The sequence below is a fragment of the Hippocampus zosterae genome, chromosome 5 (genome assembly GCF_025434085.1).
Source record: "Hippocampus zosterae strain Florida chromosome 5, ASM2543408v3, whole genome shotgun sequence".
Taxonomy (NCBI): Eukaryota; Metazoa; Chordata; class Actinopteri; order Syngnathiformes; family Syngnathidae; genus Hippocampus; species Hippocampus zosterae.
Window position 1 is genome coordinate 21,341,420 of NC_067455.1, and position 22,765 is coordinate 21,364,184.

Below are 22,765 nucleotides of genomic sequence, written 5' to 3' on the forward strand. Positions count from 1 at the left end.
CCGTCTGTTGCAGCACTCTGGTGTACAGAATAACCTTGTACCATTGTCAAATCATGACGTTTCCTCACATTAATGACAAGTCTTCTAACCGTGCCAAAATGACGTTGTTTGCATTTGTGGCAGGGTAGCGTGGGATGCGTGACGCCAACGTCAATTGTGTTTTGTACGTTTTTGTACCATATTTATAACTTTTTTAAATCCTATTTTGACCTGAGCCATGACTGTTGGCTGTTGTGCTAATTTGGTCAAGTATAGTTGTTCGTCGTGTCAGTGCAATACAATTAAAATATGAAGTCTCTGGGCAGCCCCCTGGTCCAGTGGTTGGCGTGTAGACTTCAGAGTGCGGAGGTCGTGGGTTCGAGCTCCGGCCTTTCTGTGTAGAGTTTACAATGTTCTCTCTGTCCCTGCATGGGTTTTCTCCGGGTACTCCGGTTTCCTCCCACATTGCAAAAACATGCATGGCAGTCTGATTGAACACTCTAAATTGTCCCTAGGTGTGAGTGTGAGCATGGATGGTTGTTCGTCTCTGTGTGCCCATCAACTTGTTCAGGGTGTCCCCCACCACCTGCCCGAAGACGGCTGGGATAGGCTTCAGCATGCCCCGCGACCCTTGTGACGATGGATTTCATGCTAACAGCATGAAATAAAGATTTGTATTTCTTGATTTATTTTTAATTATATTTATATTTATTTATTTCCACATTTTCTATTGTGTTATGCATCATTTAATAATCATGTATTTTACTCCTTTTTAATATTTCTTCACTGTGACATATTTTGAGGACATTGTCTGCTCTATATTTTGCTTATTTTGACTGTATCTGGAAATTTAAAGTGTTTAAAAATTAGGCATACAACATTGATTGGTTCTAATATTTTATTTAAACAAAACATGAAAAAACCAAGAATATTTTAATATTATCATAATAATAAAAAAGAAAAAAAACATTCATTTATGCAACTTTTAGAGTAAACACCAACACAACAGATGTGTTACTTTATTAACAAGTGAAAAAGGTAATTGGGGACTTGAGTTATGCATGGTCACTACACCATTGATTAATTCACACTTAAAATGCACTTAAAACACACTTCATTGTTCATAAATATATCATATTAATGAGACATATGGTTCACCTTGTGCCTACACAGAAAAGCAATAGTCAATGATTTTGAATCCTGGAAGGACATTAAGGCACACAATAGAAACCTTGCTGATATAGTTTAGTCATGCTTTAATATTGTGGTTCCAAAAATGTATGCAAGAGCTACAATGCAATCCATTCTCAGCTAAATAAGGAATATTAAGCTAATGTGCGCTGCCCGGTAGTCCAGTGGTTAGAACGTCGGCTTCACAGTGCAGAGGTACCGGGTTCGTTTCCAGCTCCGGCCTCCCTGTGTGGAGTTTGCATGTCCTCCCTGGGCCTGCGTGGGTTTTCTCCGGGTGCTCCGGTTTCCTCCCACATTCCAAAAACATGCGTGGCAGGCTGATTGGACTCTCTAAATTGTCACTAGGTGTGAGTGTGAGTGCGAGTGGTTGTTCGTTTCTGTGTGCCCTGCGATTGGCTGGCGACCGATTCAGGGTGTCCCCCGCCTACTGCCCGAAGACAGCTGGGATAGGCTCCAGCACCTCCCCGCGACCCTAGTGAGGATCAAGCGGCTCGGAAGATGAATGAATGAATGAATGAATGAAAGCTCATGTGCATGCTCCATAAGACAGGTAACATCGAAAAGAAAGGCTGATATGAGAGCAGGAAAGAGCACATTTGGTCTGGGAGCACTACCACCTGCCTCTCTTTCTATGGTAAAGTGCACAATATTTTTGTATTGGGTGGTATCACTTCACGTTAAAGTCTGAAAAAATGAAACCTGGACAATAATATCACCAAAGATAAAATTCCTTGGTTTACACAAATCAATTATTGCCAGTTAGAAGTAACAGTCTCGCCCGGTCCTCATTTAAATGACCAAAATGAGTCAAACTGAGGCGGCAGCATACTTAAATTCTCCATCTGCTTATTTACACATCAAATCTGCAGTGCAAGAAGTTAACGACTAAATCGCTTAGGAGTATTGTATTTTAGTTTAAATTCAGCAGGTAAGCATACCATTGTTCTCATGTGATATTTTTTTTCTGCACCGTGCGACAACAAGAAAGACTTTCTATCCTATGCGGAATGTAACTTTGTGTGGACACGCCAAGAAGAAACCTCGGTTGGGTTGTGTGATGTTGAATGATTGTCTGTGCATTACAATGACATGGTCCGGACATTGCAAAACAGGCACACGGGTGACGGCGGTCATGAAGCGTAGTACAAACAGCAGAAATAAAAACAAACAAACCCCTCCCCCCCCAAAGAAACAACATATCTTGGGTAAGACAATGCGAAAGGCTTGAATGCGCAGAATAAGCGTTAGGCATATTGTCAAATGTGTGTTTATACAAAGGAATGTGATACATAACATTCAGTATAAATGATCAATGAGAATAAAAGATCAAAGAAAACAAATCTATTTGTTCACATACTCCCTGACGTCATTCCTAACCTTGGTCCGTTTTCCCCATAAACAAATCATAAAAATGATACAAAAGTGTCATATAAAAACGTTGCACTTGGGGTTATAATTTACCATCATTTGCATTTCTGTCTGCTGCTGTCTGTCATTTTCTCTACAAGTAAGGCACCAATTTATTTTCTGCGGTCTGACAGCGCGAAACGAAACAAAATGTAGACACAAGACATTTGTTATCGCCGCATTAGTTTGTCCATGCATGAACTCGACACCAATACCAAACACTCCAAATGAAGATTGTCATTTGTCAATTAAGGCAAGTGTTGCCATCGATATCACTTCCCGTTTTTACAAATAACATAACAGATATACTTACATATTTAGATTAGATATTCAAACGTTGTGAATCTGGAGCAAGTCTGAAAAAAGGAACCGATAGCTGGACAGGTGGGAGATCCTGCTTCGTGGTGGCTCTTCTTCATCTTATTGGTCTTCTCCTCAGTATTGTTTTTAGTTGATCGTTGTGTGTGCATGTGTGTGTTTGCTGCTGCTGCTGCACAACCATTGATCAATGATCTAAGCATGAGTGTGAACGGAAATGCTGGAAAGGTCATTCCTGATGATCTCGTTAACTGTGGAAACAAACAAACAAAAAAAAAAAATACCAGGTCATTTTTTTTTTCTAAAATCACACCCGAGCACATGAGTTCATATGATACAGCATCATGTGTTATGGCTGCGTCACGTTCTGTCTTGATTGTGTTCGAGCTCCAGCTGGAGTGACGGGCGTTTCCCTCCAGTAGGCGCATATGTGCCACATTACCAATTAAACCTTGCCATGTATTTAAGGACTGCCAAGCTGCATCGTCCCTTGTCGTATTATTGACCTTGCTCGCTATTCTGCTTCAAGTGTTGCATTCTAGACCTCTTGATATTATTCATAGTCTCTCTGGTTTTGTTCATAGATCCTTCTTTTGTCAGTATTTTTATTTTTTGATTATTGCTCTTGATCATTGTTAGTTCGATATGCCGTTTGTTTATTGTCAGTGTTCTATTGAACCTTGCCTTTCCAAGCAATTTTTCTTTCATGCATTGTTTTTCCTGGCTCCTTGTGACAAAAAAAAATCAGTTTGTACTTTGTCGGTGCGATTTTCTTGAAGAAATATTTTTGTTATCGCACATTGTCTAACCCTGCATTTTTGGAATCCTAAAACATTATTCGTTCTCTGAATCTGACAGGCTGGAGGTGAAGAAGTCACATTACTGTATTATAAATCACTTCCTACATTACACGCCATCCCTCCATGTACTCCGACTCAATCAAAGAACATAGTGTGTCTCATTTAGAATGGTGACATTTTTACTTTTTGTCGGCCCAAACACATACTTGCCACGGATTATCGGATTTGATGAGCAAAGCAATTTAACAATGATGTTATGGCTTTGTATCAGGCTACTTTTTGTCTCCAGCTGACTGCTGGCGCCTTAAGGGGTTCATATTTGCATGTTCGCTGGAAATTCCTATTATATGTCATCAAGTTTTGAGGATTTGTAATATGAGAGAGGAAAAAGTTACAATTTCATCGGAATAAATGAGCACTAATTGATTGATCCAAGTGATTAGTAGTATGTCAAGCACACTGTTGACTGCCCGATGCAGTCAACAGTTTGGAGCACTCCACAAACCTTTTCACTGAAATATTTCAAAGAACAAGATGGCATCTCATGAAATGAGACCAAGTTACACAACCTGAGTCAACAAGTTTACTGTACATACATGATGCCTAACATGACTTTGGGCAAAAAAAATATAAATAAAACGACAACAAATAGTGGAATTCGGAAATACCATTAACCTGGAATCCAAACAATCTATTGTCCTTGAAAAGTCATATCGGCCCCGTGCACACATCTCTTCACACAAGTCATCCTTGTGTCTTTCCTGTGCCTGCACCTTTCCCACAGTCGGGCAGGCGCAGATCAGCCTGCTGCTTTTATCTGCTTTGTATTCTTTGGCAAAACAGAGGGAAGTGAGAGAGAAGATGGCGAGGACCTCGAGTCCTGCAACTCAACGCAAACAAGAAGCTCCCCACTTATAAAGCTGATTGCGATAAAGCTGACTGATGTAGACGGTGGCAGACGGGGGTCTGAAAGTGAGGAGTCAAGACAGGAAGTACACCCCCCTTATGGCAACGAACCATGTTATTACAAGATACGCTGGCACGTTGATGTAGTCAAGGGCGTCATCGGAACAAGACGTGCGACGAAAGGTGAGGTGAGAAACTCGCTGGTCAAGTCACAATTTAGTTTGATCAACAAATGAGGTGAATTTGATCATACAGTTTTGAGAGATATTGTAACTGGGTTTAATATATGTTTTTATAATGTTGTTTGTTACGGTGAATTTGCATGAGAAATGTTTCTAATATCTTGTCTTCATCAGAAATCGCAAAGGAAGATTGCACCCTTTGAAGCAGGCCACACACACACAAACACACACATGCGCACACGCACACACACACACACACGTTGTATGGGACTCACCTCCCGAAACAGGAGGAACTCCCATTGGAAAAACACAACCTGTGCCAACATTGCAGGCTGTTTTGAACTCTGTTTGGCTCAACAGGCATTTACGTACACGCTTACGGTTATTTTTAGCTCTGCCACCGCAGGGCTTGAAGGAAGTGTGCACACATTTAACAATGAAACCATCTAACTTTTATATCACTTCTGAGCTCTTGAGCCTAGGTGAGCAAATTGCTCCAGGTAGGCCTGAAGAGAGAGGGGAAAACCCAAAAGCCTGGCCGTTGAAAAAAATAAAATATATTTTATATTGCTTTTAAAAAACAAAACAAAACAAAACAAACAACAATCACATCCTTTCTTCATTCACACAATTCTGAAACTGCAATCATGCAGCTTCCATTTACTGCTATTAGCAACTCATACTTTCCACTGATCATGTTCCATTCTGAGAAAACAGGTGCTAAAGTGACACAAAACCTGCAAGTTGCTCATTTTGTTTTTGTTTTACATACACAGCGTCAAGAGTGAAGAGGATGTGGTTAGATGTCACCCCAAATCATTATTCCAAAGACACTTTAATCTGCCAGACTGCCATAAAATAAGAAGAGAAGTGGCCACCACATACATGCAAAGATCTTGCAAAGTCTCTAAAAATATTGTGACTTTATTTTTTATTTTTTTGCGTCAGTAAAACAAAATAAGATCAAGTCAGGTATGTGTCATGACAGCATTTCATTTTGCAATCAATCCCACCTTCTCTGAAGTGACTAGATCAATCTTAGATATGCAGCATGAAGGAATGCTGTCAGACATGCTTGGGAACATTTTGTTCAACGTGGAGTCTGGCTGCAATGCATCATTCTATTGCACAAAGAGCACGGACAGGTGGAGAGCGTTAAAATCCCGACTATTTTGCCCATTAACACATGATATGTTTGAGCAAATTCATCGTGTCATCTCAGCGGACAGCTGGACAAACATATTTGATTTGGTTGTTTTTTCTTACTTAGTTCAGTAGCTCAGTCTAATCACGGAAAGCTGTAACTGAGAGGATACGCGCTCATGAATAAACAAAAACAGTGGAAAAATGAACTGCATTATTCCCCTGGCGAAAAGAGAAAAACACGTCGCGGTAGACTGACTCAAACATTAGTGACATTGTTCATTAGGAGCAGAGCCTTCGCGATCAGTGGACCATAAGAGCAACCTGCCATGACCTACAACATATTAACGCTGCTTGGGCAGCTGAGAGATCTGTTGAATAAAATACGAGACACGAAAATATGAATGCACCTTCCAGAAATGTGAAGTCTATTGAATGACTGACTTGGTAATTGAATCTAACACATATTCAAATACATAAATGTCTCATAGCTTCAGAGCAGTAATTTACACGAAGGCATGCTGAACACAAATAGCTCTCCCTAAAAGAAAAAAAATACACAAAGCTGCGTAGGTGGAACCTTGTTCAGATTCTAATAAGATAATGTAATCTAGAAGGGTCAATAAGTTAGAACATCTATCAGACAGCACCACTTGACAACTGTTCATGCTCATTACGACACTTCATTTTTTTTGGCCTCTGCCCAGAGAAACACAACAGTAAAATGTGAATAAGGTGTCCAAACAGTTGCAATAACTGACAATTCATCCAATTTGTCTTTGTTTTCATTGCACAGAGATGCATTAGCTGTGATTTTAATAAATGTCATACGCTTATTGACTAAGTTGCTACTTCAGTATCAATATATCGGTCCGTCATTTATCAGTCGTGAATCGAACGCAGAATCTCTCAACTGTGAGCTGGGCTTCTCCACTACCATTTGGCCTAAAATCAAATGTAACGGAGATATGACAACGCGATCCTTTTACTTTTGCCCAAAAGCTAACGGCAGATGGACCCAAGGCAGAGATCTGGAAAATTTGCAATAGTCCATTTCAAATTCAAACTATGACCGATTTAATACATCAGAGCAAAAGTAACCCAACCTTGAGCATTATGCCAAAACGGGTTCAGCTTGAAGCTGACCTGTTCCAGCGCCTTTGTCCAGACTGTTAGCGAGGACTATTGTGCACTCGAGTTCAAAAACGTCAGGGCTTCTTCAGAAACCTAGTGGCTTGACTGTGGTCTCGACGCCCAAGAGCCACTCTTAGTGTTCAGCAGGTGAAACCTGATCTCCGGCTAAATCAGTTGCGACTGGCAATGAGCTGGCGGAGAGTGAAGCCACCTTCCGTCAGCTTCTGAGCTGACTTTTGAAAGCGGGACCTCTGACCTAAAGGCTGAAACAGAAGTTTACTGCCAGAGACCTCTGTTCTCGAAATTTAGTCCCAGGACCACAAAGAAGACCATGGCACCTTCCTGAACTTTAATCACTTTCACTACACCAATAAAATTTCAGCTGTTGGGGTCACGGACCTTCATGTTGTATAGTGAAGGGTGATGTTTCCTATGCTTTCTCAATACTTGCGTATGAGCACCACTGCCTTGTGAGAATCGGGAGGTAGCTTCCTTCTATTTGGAAATCCAGCTTTGGCTACATTTGAGGAAGTGTGCCGGTGCCATAGAAGCTGGGCAATACAATATAAACACTACTCGCAAGAGTCAAAGGGGACTGGTACGACCAAGTTAAACCTGATTTGAACTTCATGTGGAATTGATTTGGTGGAGAAGCCAAACTAAAGGTCCAACTTGCTGCAGAGAGACAATTGAATTTCCTGCTACATATTACTTTTGTTTCCCCGCTATATCAAATCTTCTCTTGGCTTCAGCAGAAACACTTAATGGACAATTTGCTGCCTCCCACACACACACACACACACACACGCATACACGTACGCATGCGTCAAATGGCTGGGCGGAGAACCTCTGAAAACGTCTTATCCTATGTTGATAACAGCATGAAAACCAAGATGGAAAATAAAGTACAAATTTTTAAAAAAGACCTAAGATAAAATAGGCAGACATACTGTAAGTCTCTAAAAAATGGGAGTGTTTCATGAATGTACTTTATCATGATAAAAAGCCTGATAAATCAGCCGTTGAGACTTAGGATGCAATAAAATAGAGAGACAGGGAGTTCATTTCCAAGTGTTAACTACAAGTACAGAGGATGGCGGTATACCAAAAAAACCCCCCAAGAAAACCAAGAGTCCTTATGTGCATGTCATGTGACACTTTGGGGACAAACAAATGCTCAGACCACAATAGGGGAAGAAACATTCGTCCCAAAAATCCCCTGTGTCTTTTTCATTTTCCCCATATTTGTGTCTCTCTCCCTGCCAATAAAACATGGCTGCCAAGAATATGGTAAAGCGAAAGATATGAATCCCAATTGTGGGACCAATTTTAGCCAATTACGAAGAAAATGGATAATGACAAGCAAAATACAAAAAACAATAAACAGAAAAAGATGAAGGAGAGAAAAGGAGTATAGTATATGGTAAGCATTCTTTGTGGGTTTTGTCTGGGTAATATCCACATCCCAAAAACATGCATAGTAGGCGAATTCACACTTAATGCTTAATTTGGCCACACAGAAACAGAGTCGAGCTTGATCTTAGTTGCTTTTAAAGCTTTTCCTGTAACCACGGAATTGTTTCAAGAAATGTGGGTGTCCTCACGACGAAGACACTGAAATGCTGTAGTACATATGCCGAGCCTGAAGTGGCACCATATCGCTGCAACAGAAAGTCAACTAAAAGAGAGAATACAAAGACGATGCTATGTAGTGGCAGTGAATATTAAGCGAGCTGTACATTGTATTATATTTGTGTGAACCTACGATGTGCTACAACTTATGCTTTTGAACTAAAAGCCAGATCACGGCAAGGTAGAGAACATCCATCCATCCGTTTTCTACACCACTTTTTTGGTGGAAATCCACCCACTCTGGTACCCGGTTGCAAAAATGATCGTTTAAGGGCTCCCTAAATGACAAAAAGTCAAAACGATAAAAAACATGTATGTTGAGAGGGAAGAAATTTAATCTGTGCTGTATGTTACACATATAGCACGTTTGACAATAAAGTTTATCCAATCCAAAAGATACACTGTCAAGCATTTCCTTGTGGATGGTGCCCAAATGGCCAAGAGATGCATGAGTGTGTGTTTGTCATAATGTGTGCAGCGCACATTATGATTGGCAACAAGTTCAGGGTGAGGCCAAGCCCAGTAATTTGACCTTGGAAAATGTGCATAGGTGTTCACTTAAAAATAACAACAACAATAAATGTGATCCAAGCTTAGCAGTATCCCAAATTAGATTATCTAAAGAGCTTCATCGAAATTTCCACCTCTGGTGTGCTTGTTTTGGCTGCGGTGGTGCGTAACCTTTGTCTTTGATCGTGCTCTCAACTGATGTGCCTCTGCCTATCTCACCTCCCTCTGTGCCTCATAGCATCACTTCCCTCTCTTCCTCCTCCTCCTCATCTTTTCATTTCCTCCAAGACCCAGGAGGCTGCGGGTGTGCCCGTGAGAGGGTGGTCCCCTGGGAGGATAAGGAAGAGCTGTTTATGCGGTGGCTGCTGGTTTCTGTGCTGACCATGAAATCACAAGAGGAGTCAATTTCAGGCTTTCCAGTGATCATTGCCATTTCCTTGAAGCTTGGGGTCAATATGTTTTTTTTCCAAAGGTACTGTTTGCTGTGGAACTTTGAAAGAAGTATGTGCCAAAACCTTTTTTCACAAAACTAGGGAGTTCAACCTGGCAACATTAAAATTGCTTTTACGTCATAAATTGCTACGGTACTTTCATGTATTATATAGTACGTTACCGGCATTGTAAAATGAATGAAGTGTAGAATTACAGGGGTCACCTATGTGGTGCCCGCGGGCACCACGTAGCCTGTGAGGACCTCATGAGTAGCTCACCAGTGCTAGGACAATGTGATTTGCGAGTAAAAATCATTAAATCATCAAGTATTAAAAATAACACATAGATATTATTAAAGGTAATTTGAACAAATATGTTATTTAAGATGTGTATCAATTTGGTAGCCCTTCACACAATCAGTACACATGAGGTATCCCTCATTCTCAAAAAGCTTGGTGACCCCTGAATTAGTGTACAGTATATGAATATCACAATTTGCATTTTCTGACCAGAGCCAGTCACACATCTGGATAACACATTTTTCATGGTTACCACTTTGTTTTCATTTTTGTTCAGGCGTGGATATGCTACCATCCATATTTAGCATGTACTGTGTACTGTAACTGTTCAGGTGTAATAAGAGGGTAGGTGTTATGCTTCACGTAAACTCAAGCCACCTTAAAACACCATACCAGCAGTGAATCTTGGTGGCAGCAGCATCGTGCGTTTGGGTTATTGTTGTTTTTTTTCACTTGGAACTGGGGTCCTGGAGAAGGTGGAGGGAATTATTAATGGCTCCAAATTGTGTGAGCACAAAGCCTTCGGGCTTCTGTTAGAAAGCAAACAAATGCCAGGAAAAGCCAACTAGAACATTTTAACTTTATTTAAGGTTAATCAGCGCAACTTTAAATGGAGGCAGATGTATGCTGATTCCCATTCAACATGAGATTTAATGTGGTCGGTTAGAAGTAGAGTTTGCAATAGTTAAAAGAAAACCAACTTGTTTTTGTACTACTTTGACATAAAACGATCTGTATTTTTCCCGGCACGCCACGCATATGCACTGTCACACGCACAGTACCATGACACTGATAATTTTCTTGAGATGATTATTGAATTCCAGTTAACAAAATTGAAGAAGTGGGAATTGGACAGCCCCTAAGGCAAATAAAGGGTTAATGCAGTTTATTTCATGATGATTCCTATACAGGCGTTTGCACTGCTGGGTCTGAAAAACCAATCCAACGTTATCGTTCTCATCAGGTCTTCTGGTACATTGATTAGCTCTGCTAACTTTTTACTTTGGATATCCATTGTACAGAGGGAAGCACATGTAGGATTGAGGAAGGAAAGGAGATGGATTAAAAGTTATTTCTACCCCTCATCATGAACAGGTTTATGATAAGGTTCACTCAACTGTCCTATAAACTCTCTATGACAGATTCTGAATAAAAAACGTATGCTGCTGTGGAGGCTGGCGCAAAATATGAGCATACTGAAACAATCAGACTTCAGCCAGTTTACCTCATCTGAGTGAGAACTTGGCCATGTGACGGAAAAGATGATGATTTGTCGATGCGTTTGTGCATTTGCTTGATCTTCTTTAAATCACCTGTCGCATATTAGTTGAAGTGGGATTTGGAAGTTGTTTTTTTGTATTTATACACGGAGAAACAGTGCTGTGCTTCTCCAACAAGGTTAACCTCGGTGCACACTTTATTTTTTACTATCCATCATAGAGAGAAGGCTTAGACTGATTCCCTCCTGTAACTTATTTGTGTCTGTGTATAACAAAACTGTGGACTTTGGATTGTGTTTCTTGAAAGAAAAAAAAACACTTTGTAAAAAGGGCCATTTTTTCTAATATCTGCATTGGTCGGTTTTCGGTCATATTAGATTTGAATGGAGGATACAAAGGGATGCAAACAATTTTAGTTCAACTAGAACATCCTCCTCCACACACAAGAAGTCAAAAGTCACAGAAAAGACACTCATTATTACTCTGAGGGTAACCTAAATCTTACAAAGCTCCTGCCGGGCGCACAAACATGGCTTCAGTTTTTAAACAGCTCTTGGGATGCGGCTAGATGTGCTGAACTGTTCTCTGATTAATGCTCCGTGCACTGAACATGAAAGCTACCCGACGACCTTAAAGTCTAAATTGCCAAAGACCCAGAGTGGGCCGATTCCTTGGGGCATATTCTAAACCGTTTCAAGACTCTGAAGTTTTTTGTTTTTATTCAACCCTTCTAGTCAAGTCCTTTTTAAAAAACACCCTGAAGAAATAGCTCTACATTGAATCCTGACAAAATGGCATGGTTTCCATAGGCTGGTGGTGAAGCTTGTCTACAAATTGTCAAATTGTGACAAGAGAGACTGAGAAAGGATCTGGGACGCTATTGTGTAACTACCTGCGGTGTTTTGGGTGAAAAAAAAAGCATCTACCGGTGTTTACGGTAAATATATGCTAAAAGTAAAAAAATATCTGTCTGATGTCTTTTTATTTGAAAATATCCTACATTACAACATGGAGACCACGCAACTATTATTACGAAGACTCTAATGCATGTATAAATTTTTTTAAAGCTAAATTTAGCTGTTAAGGCTTTTCATCAGGTGCGTTTTGTAGCCTTGAAATTACAGTCCATTATTTTTTTTCAAGCCGTCAGGGATGCATCATCATCATGGGAGGGAAATTGAGAAAAAAAATAAACATTTTGCAATACAGAACAACAAAACAACAAAAATCTCCCAGAAAGTCTGATATGATACAATGCCGGTTAACCATGACACACAAATATATAATTATACATGTTAATGAACACTATGTGTGTGTGTTCCAATCCAGAAATGGTGGTTTTGACTAAAGGTGATTCATCCATCCATCCATCCATCCATCCATCCATTTTCCGATCCGCTTATCCTCAAAAGGGTCGCGGCGGGAGCTGGAGCCTATCCCAGCTCTCTTGAGGCAGTAGGCACGGGACACCCTGAACCGGTTGCATGCCAATCGCAGGGCACCCAGAGACAAACAATCATTCGCGCTCACACCCACACCTAGGGACAATTTAGAGTGTTCAATCAGTCTGCCATGCATGTTTTTGGAATGTGGGAGGAAAGTACCTGGCGAAAACCCACACAGGCCTGGGGAGAACACAGGGAGGCCGGAGACGGAATTGAACCCGGTACCTCTGCACTGTGAGTTCGACACACTCACCAGTGGACCGCCGAGCTGCTCTTAAAGGCGATTCCATGTCTACAATTGGGAGAAGCCGGAAGACCTCATTAATTCACAGTTCCTTGATGCAGGCACTGTGGGTTCAGTCCCTATTCAGTAACATCGTGAATGAGGGAGTGAATTCTTGTTTGTCTCCATATGTGCCCTGCGACTGACAAGCAACCAATCCAGGGTGTGGATTTATTTTTGCTTAAAATGTCAGCAAGGATCGCTCCATCTTCCCTGTGGCCCTGAACAGAATCAACAGGACAGAAATTGGATGGATGGAAAATCATTCCTGTCCTTTGGTGTTAAATACACATTTCAGATGTGAATTCCTTCTTCAGAATCGAAAAACAGGTTCGGCAGCATGATTTCAACAGATAATAATTTCAACAGCATGAAATTATTGCCCTATTTGTTCAAAGGTTGCGGTGAAAGCAGCCGAGATTGGTCAAATACATTCAGGAGAGTACAGGGACCTGTTGAGATTAATAGCTGCAGCGGGTCACATGCCAACAGTCGGACAATTGGGATTTCAGTGGTTATGATTATTCCCTCCTCAAAAGTAAATATTTTCACCCACTGCTTTGTAGGTCCCTATGCTGCAAAGAAATGAGTTGCGATCTTGGGCTTAGCTGCTGTTTATCGCTCTTGGATTTCATCAGGCACAAAGGGGGCAGATTGAGGATCTGTGTGTGCGTGCGTGCGTGTGTGCGTGCGTGTGTGTGCGTGTGTGTGTGCGCGCGCACACAAAAGTGTATGTGTCAGGCAATCGGAGAAGCTGCCAGGGAAAAATCACCAACATCTCAACCAACTTTCTTCCACCTCAGTTTTTCCCCTCTTCCTCTCAGTCTGCTTGTCTGTGTGTATGCCTCACGTCTTCATATGGCTGACCTGCTTCTTCTCATGCTCTTTGAATATTCCTGGATGCGAGTCGATGATGAAATTCCTCTAACCCCAAATTTTCCAGATTGCTATCTCTAATTTAGGCCCATCAGCACACTGAATTTGAACAATCAACAACTCTCTTTAAACATTTGAAACGATTTTTGGCAAGCTTGATTAACCACAGAATGATCTGAAACCTTCAATATTTTGACAGTTGCACTTTGTGTACCTGTCAACATGAATGTAGAGGGTTCCTTCATGGGCTGTAACATTGAAACCACAGTTGTTTTCCCTCGACTGCAAAGTACACACTACTAGTATTTCAGACCAATAAATCAATCGATTACTTCATACATAGCGTTATAAATACCTCCTCCCGATTTCCGCTGACTTATTTTGGGGTGTTACTGACTCATGCTAATCCAAGAGTTGCAAACCCAAGGGCTTTAGCGATATCCCACAGCCGAATGAGAACTTTCTCCTGACATGCGCACAGCGTGATACTTTTTCACTGAGCAAACACATTGAAAACAGAAGGGAGCTGTCTATAAGTGGTCTGGTTTCTGTTTACTGATGCTAGAATTTACTTCCATGATGAAAAAAAAAACAATCCTAAGCATTGCGCTGAAATATTGGAAAATAAAAAAAATCCACGCATCCAGCACTCCATTTTCTTGTGTTCTTTCCGTGGTAAAATGTCTGTGTTCATACATGAAATAAATTGATTTTCAAAGTGGACAGTTTGCAATGGCGAACTTTGACCTCCTTGCGCTGCTACAAGAAAGCTGCGACTTTCTTGGTGATCTGTGGATGAAACCCAAATGTGCTGCGATTTGCTCAGATTTTTCCATTCCACACTGTATTTGCCAACTGGAGATATCCTCCATTAAAAGCTAATGCATGGTTTCTGTTACTCTGCAGCATTTGCGGCGTTTTCAGCAAGCTCTCCAAAGGGGAGCGGCGGTTAAAAGTAGTGGCAGAATGTGCTTTTAATAACAAACAAAGCAGCTTAGTCCCTTCATTCAGTCATTACTCAGAGAAGGGTAGCAGGGGACCTACCACAAAAAAAAATAAAAAGTTTACTTTATGCACGCAAATTCATAACTCTGGCACAGATAAGGAACATCAAGCTTTCTTGGAAATCCTGTCATTGCAGTCAAACACACTGACATTTGTCATACTCCGAGATGGTAGCTGCAGGATCACAAATACTGTGTACACAGATACATATCCCAGCCAGGCCGCAGACCCTGTCTGAGTCCTGACCCGTTACGATCCGTGCGTCTCTGTGGCTTTTCAACTTGTGTTCTCAAAAACCTCAGAATGTGAGCCACGTAAACCAACCCTCTAAACGGCTGCGTCAGGAGAAAGTGTACGAAATACGTCATGCGTGATTAACTTAAGAAACAGAGCTTCAAATATTTGGTGCGGCTTGAATCAACAGTTTTCTTGAGTCAAGTCCAATTGTACTTTTGGAGCAGTGTTTCACACTCTATCAGAAGTATGTTGTTCCTTTTTGACACAGCTTGGGTGAATTATAGAAAATAAGTCAGACCTTCCTCCAGTAGCAAATCTGACAAATTGATGATGTGTTTACAGAGCAAACACTAGTAATTGAAAATCTGAACCTAAGGATCACATCTACAATTTATGAGTGTCACATCCCAGACTAATGGGGAAATCAATTTATTTGGATAATTTAGGTGTTGTTTCTTTCTTTTTTTCTTTTTTAGCAGACTCATTCTTTGTTGGTGACTATGGATATTATGACAAGGCAATTGAAACCAGACCAGATCCTCTGGCTCTTCAGCCAGCGCTGCGGTGCACACGCATGCAAAAGTGAGCCAGCGCAATTGGACAATGACTGGATTGTTTTTTACACATTAATCTTTATGCATCTGATCAGGACAAATTATGTTCCAGATGTTTTTTTTTTATTTTTTTATATCTATTACATGCGATATGACCCCATTGCCGCATTCATATGCAACCACTTAGACCGAGTTATTTGTTCAGCATGTGCACAATCCTGTCAATAGTGTCAAATATGTCTTTAAAAAAAAGCAAGCGGATCGCTACCAAGAATCTAAAGCCTCTTATGTTTTGCCAATGGTGATAAATGATGTAAGGGTAATCCAAAGGCCTTCCGATAAACTGAAGTGACATTGGGGGCTCAACTCTCCAGCACATAATTTCTTCATTTTCCTTTTAAAATGAACAAAAGACACACCTACTAGATTGTCGACAAGACCTCAAGCTAAAGCTTGCTCCACGATTTTACATGTGTCCCTCTCACAGTGATTATAGTTGGGAAAAAAAATGAAATAACTACACAGAAAAAAGGAATATTCTCAATTGTATTTTCTCGACTCGTTGTGCAAAATAAAATCATTTGGATCCAGAAACACTTTTTAAATTAAACTATACATTTCCTTTCAAAAAATGTTTCTGGATCCAGATGATTTTATTTTGTGCAAACAATTGATGAAAGAAAATTGAGTAAACACCTTTTTTTTCCGGTGTAGAACTAAAAAACCTTTTTGTTAACAAAGGTACCGAACCAAAACTACATCTTATGTTTATAAATCAAACTAAAACTAACTATGGTGATCGCAAAAAAAACCCTGTGTTTTAATGTTTGTCTATTAATATCACACATAAGCTTTCGAGGTTCATTTTAATCAGATTTATTTCAGTGTTTGCACAAAACTTCGTGAGTTTTTTTTTTTTTAATCTTGCACTCGACAAATATTCCACTTATAATAGAATGAAAAAAAAATACCAGAAATGAAACTAAAATGCAGCATTTTTGAGAAAAATAAAAAAGGAGTTCACCTGCTCTGGAACCTACTTAAAATTCACAGAATTTTGGCAGAAACATTCACACTTGCATTCACACCGAGTGGGAAGCGAACACACACACGCTGCGCCTGACACAGCTGGCTCAACCAGTACACTATTAGTGACCAGCCCTAACCTATGTTGAACTGTTTTACACAAACATGATTATTATCATTCATTCATTCATTCATTTTCCGAGCCGCTTGATCCTCACTAGGGTCGCGGGGGGTGCTGGAGCCTATCCCAGCTGTCCTCGGGCAGTAGGCGGGGGACACCCTGAATCAGTTGCCAGCCAATCGCAGGGCACACAGAAACGAACAACCAGTCACACTCACACTCACACCTAGGGACAATTTAGAGTGTTCAATCAGCCTGCCACGCAGGTTTTTGGAATGTGGGAGGAAACCGGAGCACCCGGAGAAAACCCACGCAGGCCCGGGGAGAACATGCAAACTCCACACAGGGAGGCCGGAGCTGGAATCGAACCCGGTACCTCAGCACTGTGAAGCCGACGTGCTAACCACTGGACTACCGGGCCGCCCGATTATTATCATTATTACTGGAAATGCCCTAATCTGTGCCTCCTACCTCTGCACTCTCATCAATTCTGGATATGAGGAAATACAGATTGCATACATCAATGTTATGCGGCAAACATAGCGAGTAATATGTTGAAAATGAAGTATTATTTTGCGGTTAGAAGCTTCTCCCAAGTCTTCGACTTATGACTTGGCATGTTTAAGTCTGCCAGGAAAACAGTATTCTAATGAGAAGACATCAATAACAAAAATAGTAAAATACCTACATCCTGTTTGTGGTCATTAATAATAAAAAAGCCATCACCATTTCTCTCGTACCTGTCAATATCACTTTGGCTGCAGGGCTGCGTTCTTGGCATTGCACTTAACCACAGACTTATTTTTTTCTTTTCCAACAGACATTGATCTGGTCTTGACCTTCATAAGAGGGGCCATTGGTTCAAAAAGTTGGGGGTCACTTGCTCGATGAATACCTCCACATCTTGCTGACTCCACTGTTTAAAGACATACAGGAAGTATAACAAAAAATATATATAGATAGATAGATAGATATCTACATATCTATCTATCTATCTCTCTCTCTCTCTCTCTCTCTCTCTCTCTCTCTCTCTCTCTCTCTCTCTCTCTCTCTCTCTCTCTCTCTCTCTCTCTCTCTCTCTCTCTCTCTCTCTCTCTCTCTCTCTCTCTCTCTCTCTCTCTCTCTCTCTCTCTCTCTCTCTCTCTCTCTCTCTCTCTCTATATATATATATATTTATACCGTATTGAGGGAACTCTGCTTTAGTCAGTCCCATTAGACACTTTCAACCTTGAATTAAATATACACCCTTCCCCCTAACTCTGTCTTTTCAGTTCTCCCCTCTGATCCTAAAGCCAGCCTTGCGGCACACTCCAATGTTATCGACTCAGCATGTTTTCAGCGTGGTGTGGACGCACTCTCAATCATCATTAAGGGTTTTGGAGAGTCCTGGGGTCTGGGAAACTTTCCAGAATGTGTAAAAGTTTCCATGAGGAAAGCCTCCGTTGCTTTCAGAATCATCAGGGGTAGACGGAGATCCTCTACAAGAATAGAATGCCCTTTTTTGTTCCCGAAGGAAAGGGGATTTGACAACATTTGGATTTTCACATTGAGAAAACAAGCCTGGTCGAGTTTCAAATGCAGAAACCCTGAATTGAAGAGGAAACAATCACAAGTAAAACTACCCTGAAACGCAAAGCAATCAGAGCACATATGTTAACTGTCAGAAATTGACTGAGGCTGCAATATGTTTTTGTGTGCGTGTGTGTCTGTGTGTCTGTGTGTTGTTTTTTCGGAGAATAATGGTCCTCTGTGTCCCTGAGAGGCAGCTGGTACAAATCTGACCCTCTGATTAGCACAACTAAGCTGCACTCAGCTTCTTTTCATGATATTACCAATCACGACAGCAGCTAATAAGACAGGACACACTGCAGTAGCCGCACAGGACCAAACGCCTGGCCCATTCAGCATTCTTCTTTTGCTACACGGACACACACGCACGAACATGCGCACAGAGCTGAACATATACACGTGAACGATATATGTTGCAAAATCATCGATCCAACGCACCAAACTGCTTGATCCTTGCAAGGTTCACATTGGAGCCTATCCCAGCTGATTTTGAGCAGTAGGCGGGGCACACCCTGAACTGGTTGCCAGCCAATCGCAGGGTGCACTTAGACAAACAAACATTCAGACCCACAATCACATCTAAGGATAATTTATCGTGTTCACTTAACAGACCGTACATCTTTTTGGAATGTGGGATGAAAGCGGAGTACTCGGAGAAAAGCCATGCAGGCACAGGGAGAATGTGAAAGCGATACATAGGGAGGAGGGGCCGGAATTGAACACACAACCTCTGCACTGTGAGGTGGACATGCTAACCAGTTGATATTTGTACCGGCATAGCAAAATCAGATAAAATGGAATTATATAGGTTTAAAAAGAAGATGTTATTTTTAACCCAGGAGTTTTAAGTTTTTAAAAATGGCCTTGATGACTCTATAATGATCCATGATTCTGGAGTAACCCAGCTCCGTAGAGTGAGGACAAAATTGTGTACCAATTTTCTTGAAAGGCAGTCTCTCTTTGTTCTTCTCTTCTTAAATGTACACATGCACATGCACACACAATCTTACACACACACACACACACACACACACACACACACACACACACACACACGCACACACACACGCACACACACATACACTGCGCAGTTCGATAAATAGCAATACTAAAGGCTTTAATCTTGAAACATACACATCGCAGATGCTTTAGCACCTGTAACGTTTTCTAACTCCTACCGAGCAACTTGATTGAACAGCAGCAAACAAAATGCATTCTAGTAATAATAATAATATATTGGCTTGAGAAGAATGTAAGACATTTGTCACATATCCTGTTTAAACCAAGGTGCACTTACATATTCACTCTGCACGACAAGACAGAAATCACGCACTGCTGGTGCTTGCCGTTGGGAGCGCCGAACAGCGTTGGGAGGGGTGGCGTGGATGAAGCTCGTTTTTAAACAAAAGTGGGTCTACTCTATTTTTGTAGTTAAAATATTCAGTTTCAACTTTGGACTGTACTTTTTTATTTGTAGTTAAAAACAACACAGCTTAATTTTTTTTAATGAATATCAAACATTTTGGGGGCGCTATTATTGTCTTTGTATACTGTAAATGGGCCATGTACGCCTCTGTTGAAGCAGCAGTGATATGGAAACCGGCAGAAGGGGTATTGCATTAAGCCGTGCTCACAGCAAGAACAACAGGTAAACAAAATCTGCTTTAGAGAGTATGTATTGCAGTCAAGGGGTTTTAAGCTCAGGCTCGCGCCATCCTATCAGTGCTCCTCGTGGTACAGTAGCTCACTGTTGATAAGTTGAGTGATTTCTCAAGGGCTGTATAAAATCTAGTCCGGGCCAGAGAGGCACATTTCCTTTGCCTGATGAGAGCTGGAGGCCTTCGCATTGGAGCGTGGGAGGTGATGCACTCTTGGGGAAGATCAAGTGTGCGCCCATGGACTCCAAATCACCAGCCCCCAATTGCTGAGGAGGAACACAATGCTACATCCCTAGCGTTAAATCACTGCTGCTGAGGTGAGGTCATCCGCTTGTCTTCCTCTCTAATGGAGAGCTCAGCTCACTAACGCACAGCGGTAATGCATGGAGAAGGGACGCAAGAGGCACAGTGAGCTACCTTCCAATCTTATTTGTTTTAACTTAGTACTCATTTGAGGAGTTTGAGAGAGAACTGGGAGCGGCAGATGCCTTTGGAGTATGCTGTTACCACCGCATACTTACCAGGACTCCAGGAGCTCACCGCAGAATGCATGAGCGGATGACAGGTGATGCAAAACGGTAGCATACTGAGGTTTTTCATGGGCCTTCTACACCGCCCTGGGTCAATCAATACACATTCCTGTGCGTCCCTAATGCAACAGTAATCACTGATAGACTACATTTGGCCACTGGGTGAAGAAAGGCTGAGCCCACTAAGTGACAATGGATAGAGTAGTGGGGAAGGGAAACTCGGTTACATGATTTTGAACTGGTATTTCAATGGACTTCTGGCACATCTTAATTACTGGACATCAGTGTAAAAGGAGACCAATACAAAATCAGAAATAAAGCTGCAGTTTCACTTAATTTGATTATTCTGAATGAAATGAGAGCTTCAGTCTGTCATGTTGGTGACAGTGAGAGCAAAATTCATTTGGCGTGGTTTTAAGTGCTTTGCGTGGATGCAAATACATACAACAAAAGAAAAAGAAAAAATGTTTAAAATGTTAGCTTGTCAACAGACAATATTTTCTGACTTCAGTAGTCCTCCTTGAAAGCCTACTGATTATCTTTTGTGTTTACAATTGCGAATATCTGTTTTTCAAAACAACGATCAACATTTTTCTCTATTTCTAACACCTTCCGGACCAAAGAAGTAATTGAAGCATAATCAATTTATGGAAAAAAATCCTAGTCATTTGAATCTACTTTGTATTTCAAAAATTATTATTTGCAACTATTGTAAGAATAAACTGAGTAGTTGAAATGTACTGAAGTTGAAACTGAAGCAGCGTCAGAACTCGTAGCTTATTAATCAGTTCCGAAGAAGTGGCTCTCAGTTTCAAAAAGGTTGGCGAGTACATCACTCCCTCTCTTGTGATATTGCTTAGCTGCTGTTGATTTACCTATGTTTTAAATAACAACAACAACAAAAAAATGTTAATATGAAAAATAATTTTGACCGGTTATTTGATTTAATCGCTAGAATAATCAATTCTAAAAATATACATATGTGACAACTGTTGAATCGCTAAGTAATTAGTAATTATTTCAATTCTTGTTTGTCCCTCACATTGCTTGTTTGTACAATAGAAATGATGTAAACGATCTCTGTCTAGGTGTCACGTTTGCAACAGTGCAATTAACTGCTCAGGCATACATTCAGGCTACATGGTAGAATAGCTCAAGTTCGCGGCACATCACTGCAAGAAATTAGATTAAAAAATAAGAGTGTAATAAATTAAAAAAAGCTGATTACAACATCCCCCTTTGTCTACATTGCCTGTTTATGACGACAAATGGGACTCATCCAAACCGGCCAGATATGCTGACAACACAATTGCAGTTCAGCAGCAACAACTCCCCACTTCCCTCTTCCCCTCATGCCTACCTCTCGCCTCTGTGAATTGTTGACCCTCGCACACGTATCCATGCACGCACGCATGCACACACACCCTAACGTTAACAGGAAGGGTGACGAGGCAAGAGTTCAATGGGGGTCACTGGGTCTCCACCTGTGTTACATGGGAGGGGCTTGTTCCAATTTCAAATTGGCAAAATCCCCATGTGCTATGAATACATATCATAACAACAAGTGGTGCCTCTGCTAACATAGATAACAGGTTGGTGACCCTAGAGACGGGATGGACACAGGAGGCAATAAACTCGGCCATGCGCTCCCTTGGGTGTGTCTGATCTCATTGCCAGGGTAGAGCCATGACCCTTCGGTCTCCCTGGATGACTTCAGCTGCACGGCCTGTACTCCAGAGGGAAAAGACGGGAAAAGAAAACCTCTGCCTCAGATCTCCCGGCATCCCTCCCAAAAAGCCAGGCGGGGATTAGGAAACCCCTACCTATTGTTTTGCTTCCTTCGCAATCATTAGTCGATATGTCAACAGCTTGGTTTGCCACGCGTGCGCCACTGTTTTTGTTCTGCTGGGACCTGGCTGACCCCAGATTCTCTGTGATGTTTTGACAGATTGTTTCAAATTCCCATCAAAGCAATGTTGTCTTATGAGCTAAATCAACTACTTGGACAATACAAACACGACCACACGACACACAGAAAAACAAATAGATTGCCTGTGACTGAAATGTAACTGTTCAATTTGTTTCTGTTTATTTAGATTCACGCTTAAACGAAACAGATGTGACGTAAATCGGCACCCTGTATTATGTAACGAAAGTGTAGAGAATGGTAAAGCAGGCTGTGGGCTGACAAGGCCTGATGGCGATGAGTAATTTTAAATGGGATCAATGTTCTGAGTAAATACTCAATATTGTTCATATATGAATGAAAATAAACACTCTCAAATCCAGTTTCAGATTGTATTTTTAC

At 41.1% G+C, this 22,765-nt stretch overlaps 1 protein-coding gene and 1 long non-coding RNA gene across 9 annotated transcripts in view; one reads left to right on the forward strand and one right to left on the reverse strand.

Annotated features, from left to right (window-relative positions):
- Positions 1-1,693: 1,693 nt before the first annotated feature.
- LOC127600253 (nuclear factor of activated T-cells, cytoplasmic 1-like) overlaps positions 1,694-22,765 on the reverse strand; it is a 67,959-nt gene continuing 46,887 nt past the window's right edge. For 3 of the 5 annotated variants that reach the window (XM_052064676.1, XM_052064675.1, XM_052064674.1), the window contains exons 11-12: positions 9,422-9,530; positions 1,694-3,146 (exon numbers count right to left, since the gene is read on the reverse strand). In XM_052064676.1, coding sequence (XP_051920636.1) covers positions 9,469-9,530 — 62 coding nt within the window. In that variant the 3' untranslated portion in view covers positions 1,694-3,146; positions 9,422-9,468. The remainder of the gene's footprint in view (positions 3,147-9,421; positions 9,531-22,765) is intronic. The other 2 variants (XM_052064678.1, XM_052064677.1) reach the window with 1 other exon arrangement.
- On the forward strand, positions 4,384-22,745 carry LOC127600390 (uncharacterized). Of its 4 annotated transcripts, XR_007962332.1 has the most exons (5): positions 4,384-4,789; positions 17,521-17,637; positions 17,972-20,244; positions 20,372-20,492; positions 22,043-22,745. It is a non-coding gene; the product is annotated as an uncharacterized LOC127600390 (long non-coding RNA). The 4 variants fall into 4 exon arrangements; XR_007962331.1 differs by having other exon boundaries at positions 17,972-20,492; XR_007962334.1 differs by having other exon boundaries at positions 4,384-4,784; positions 17,972-20,492.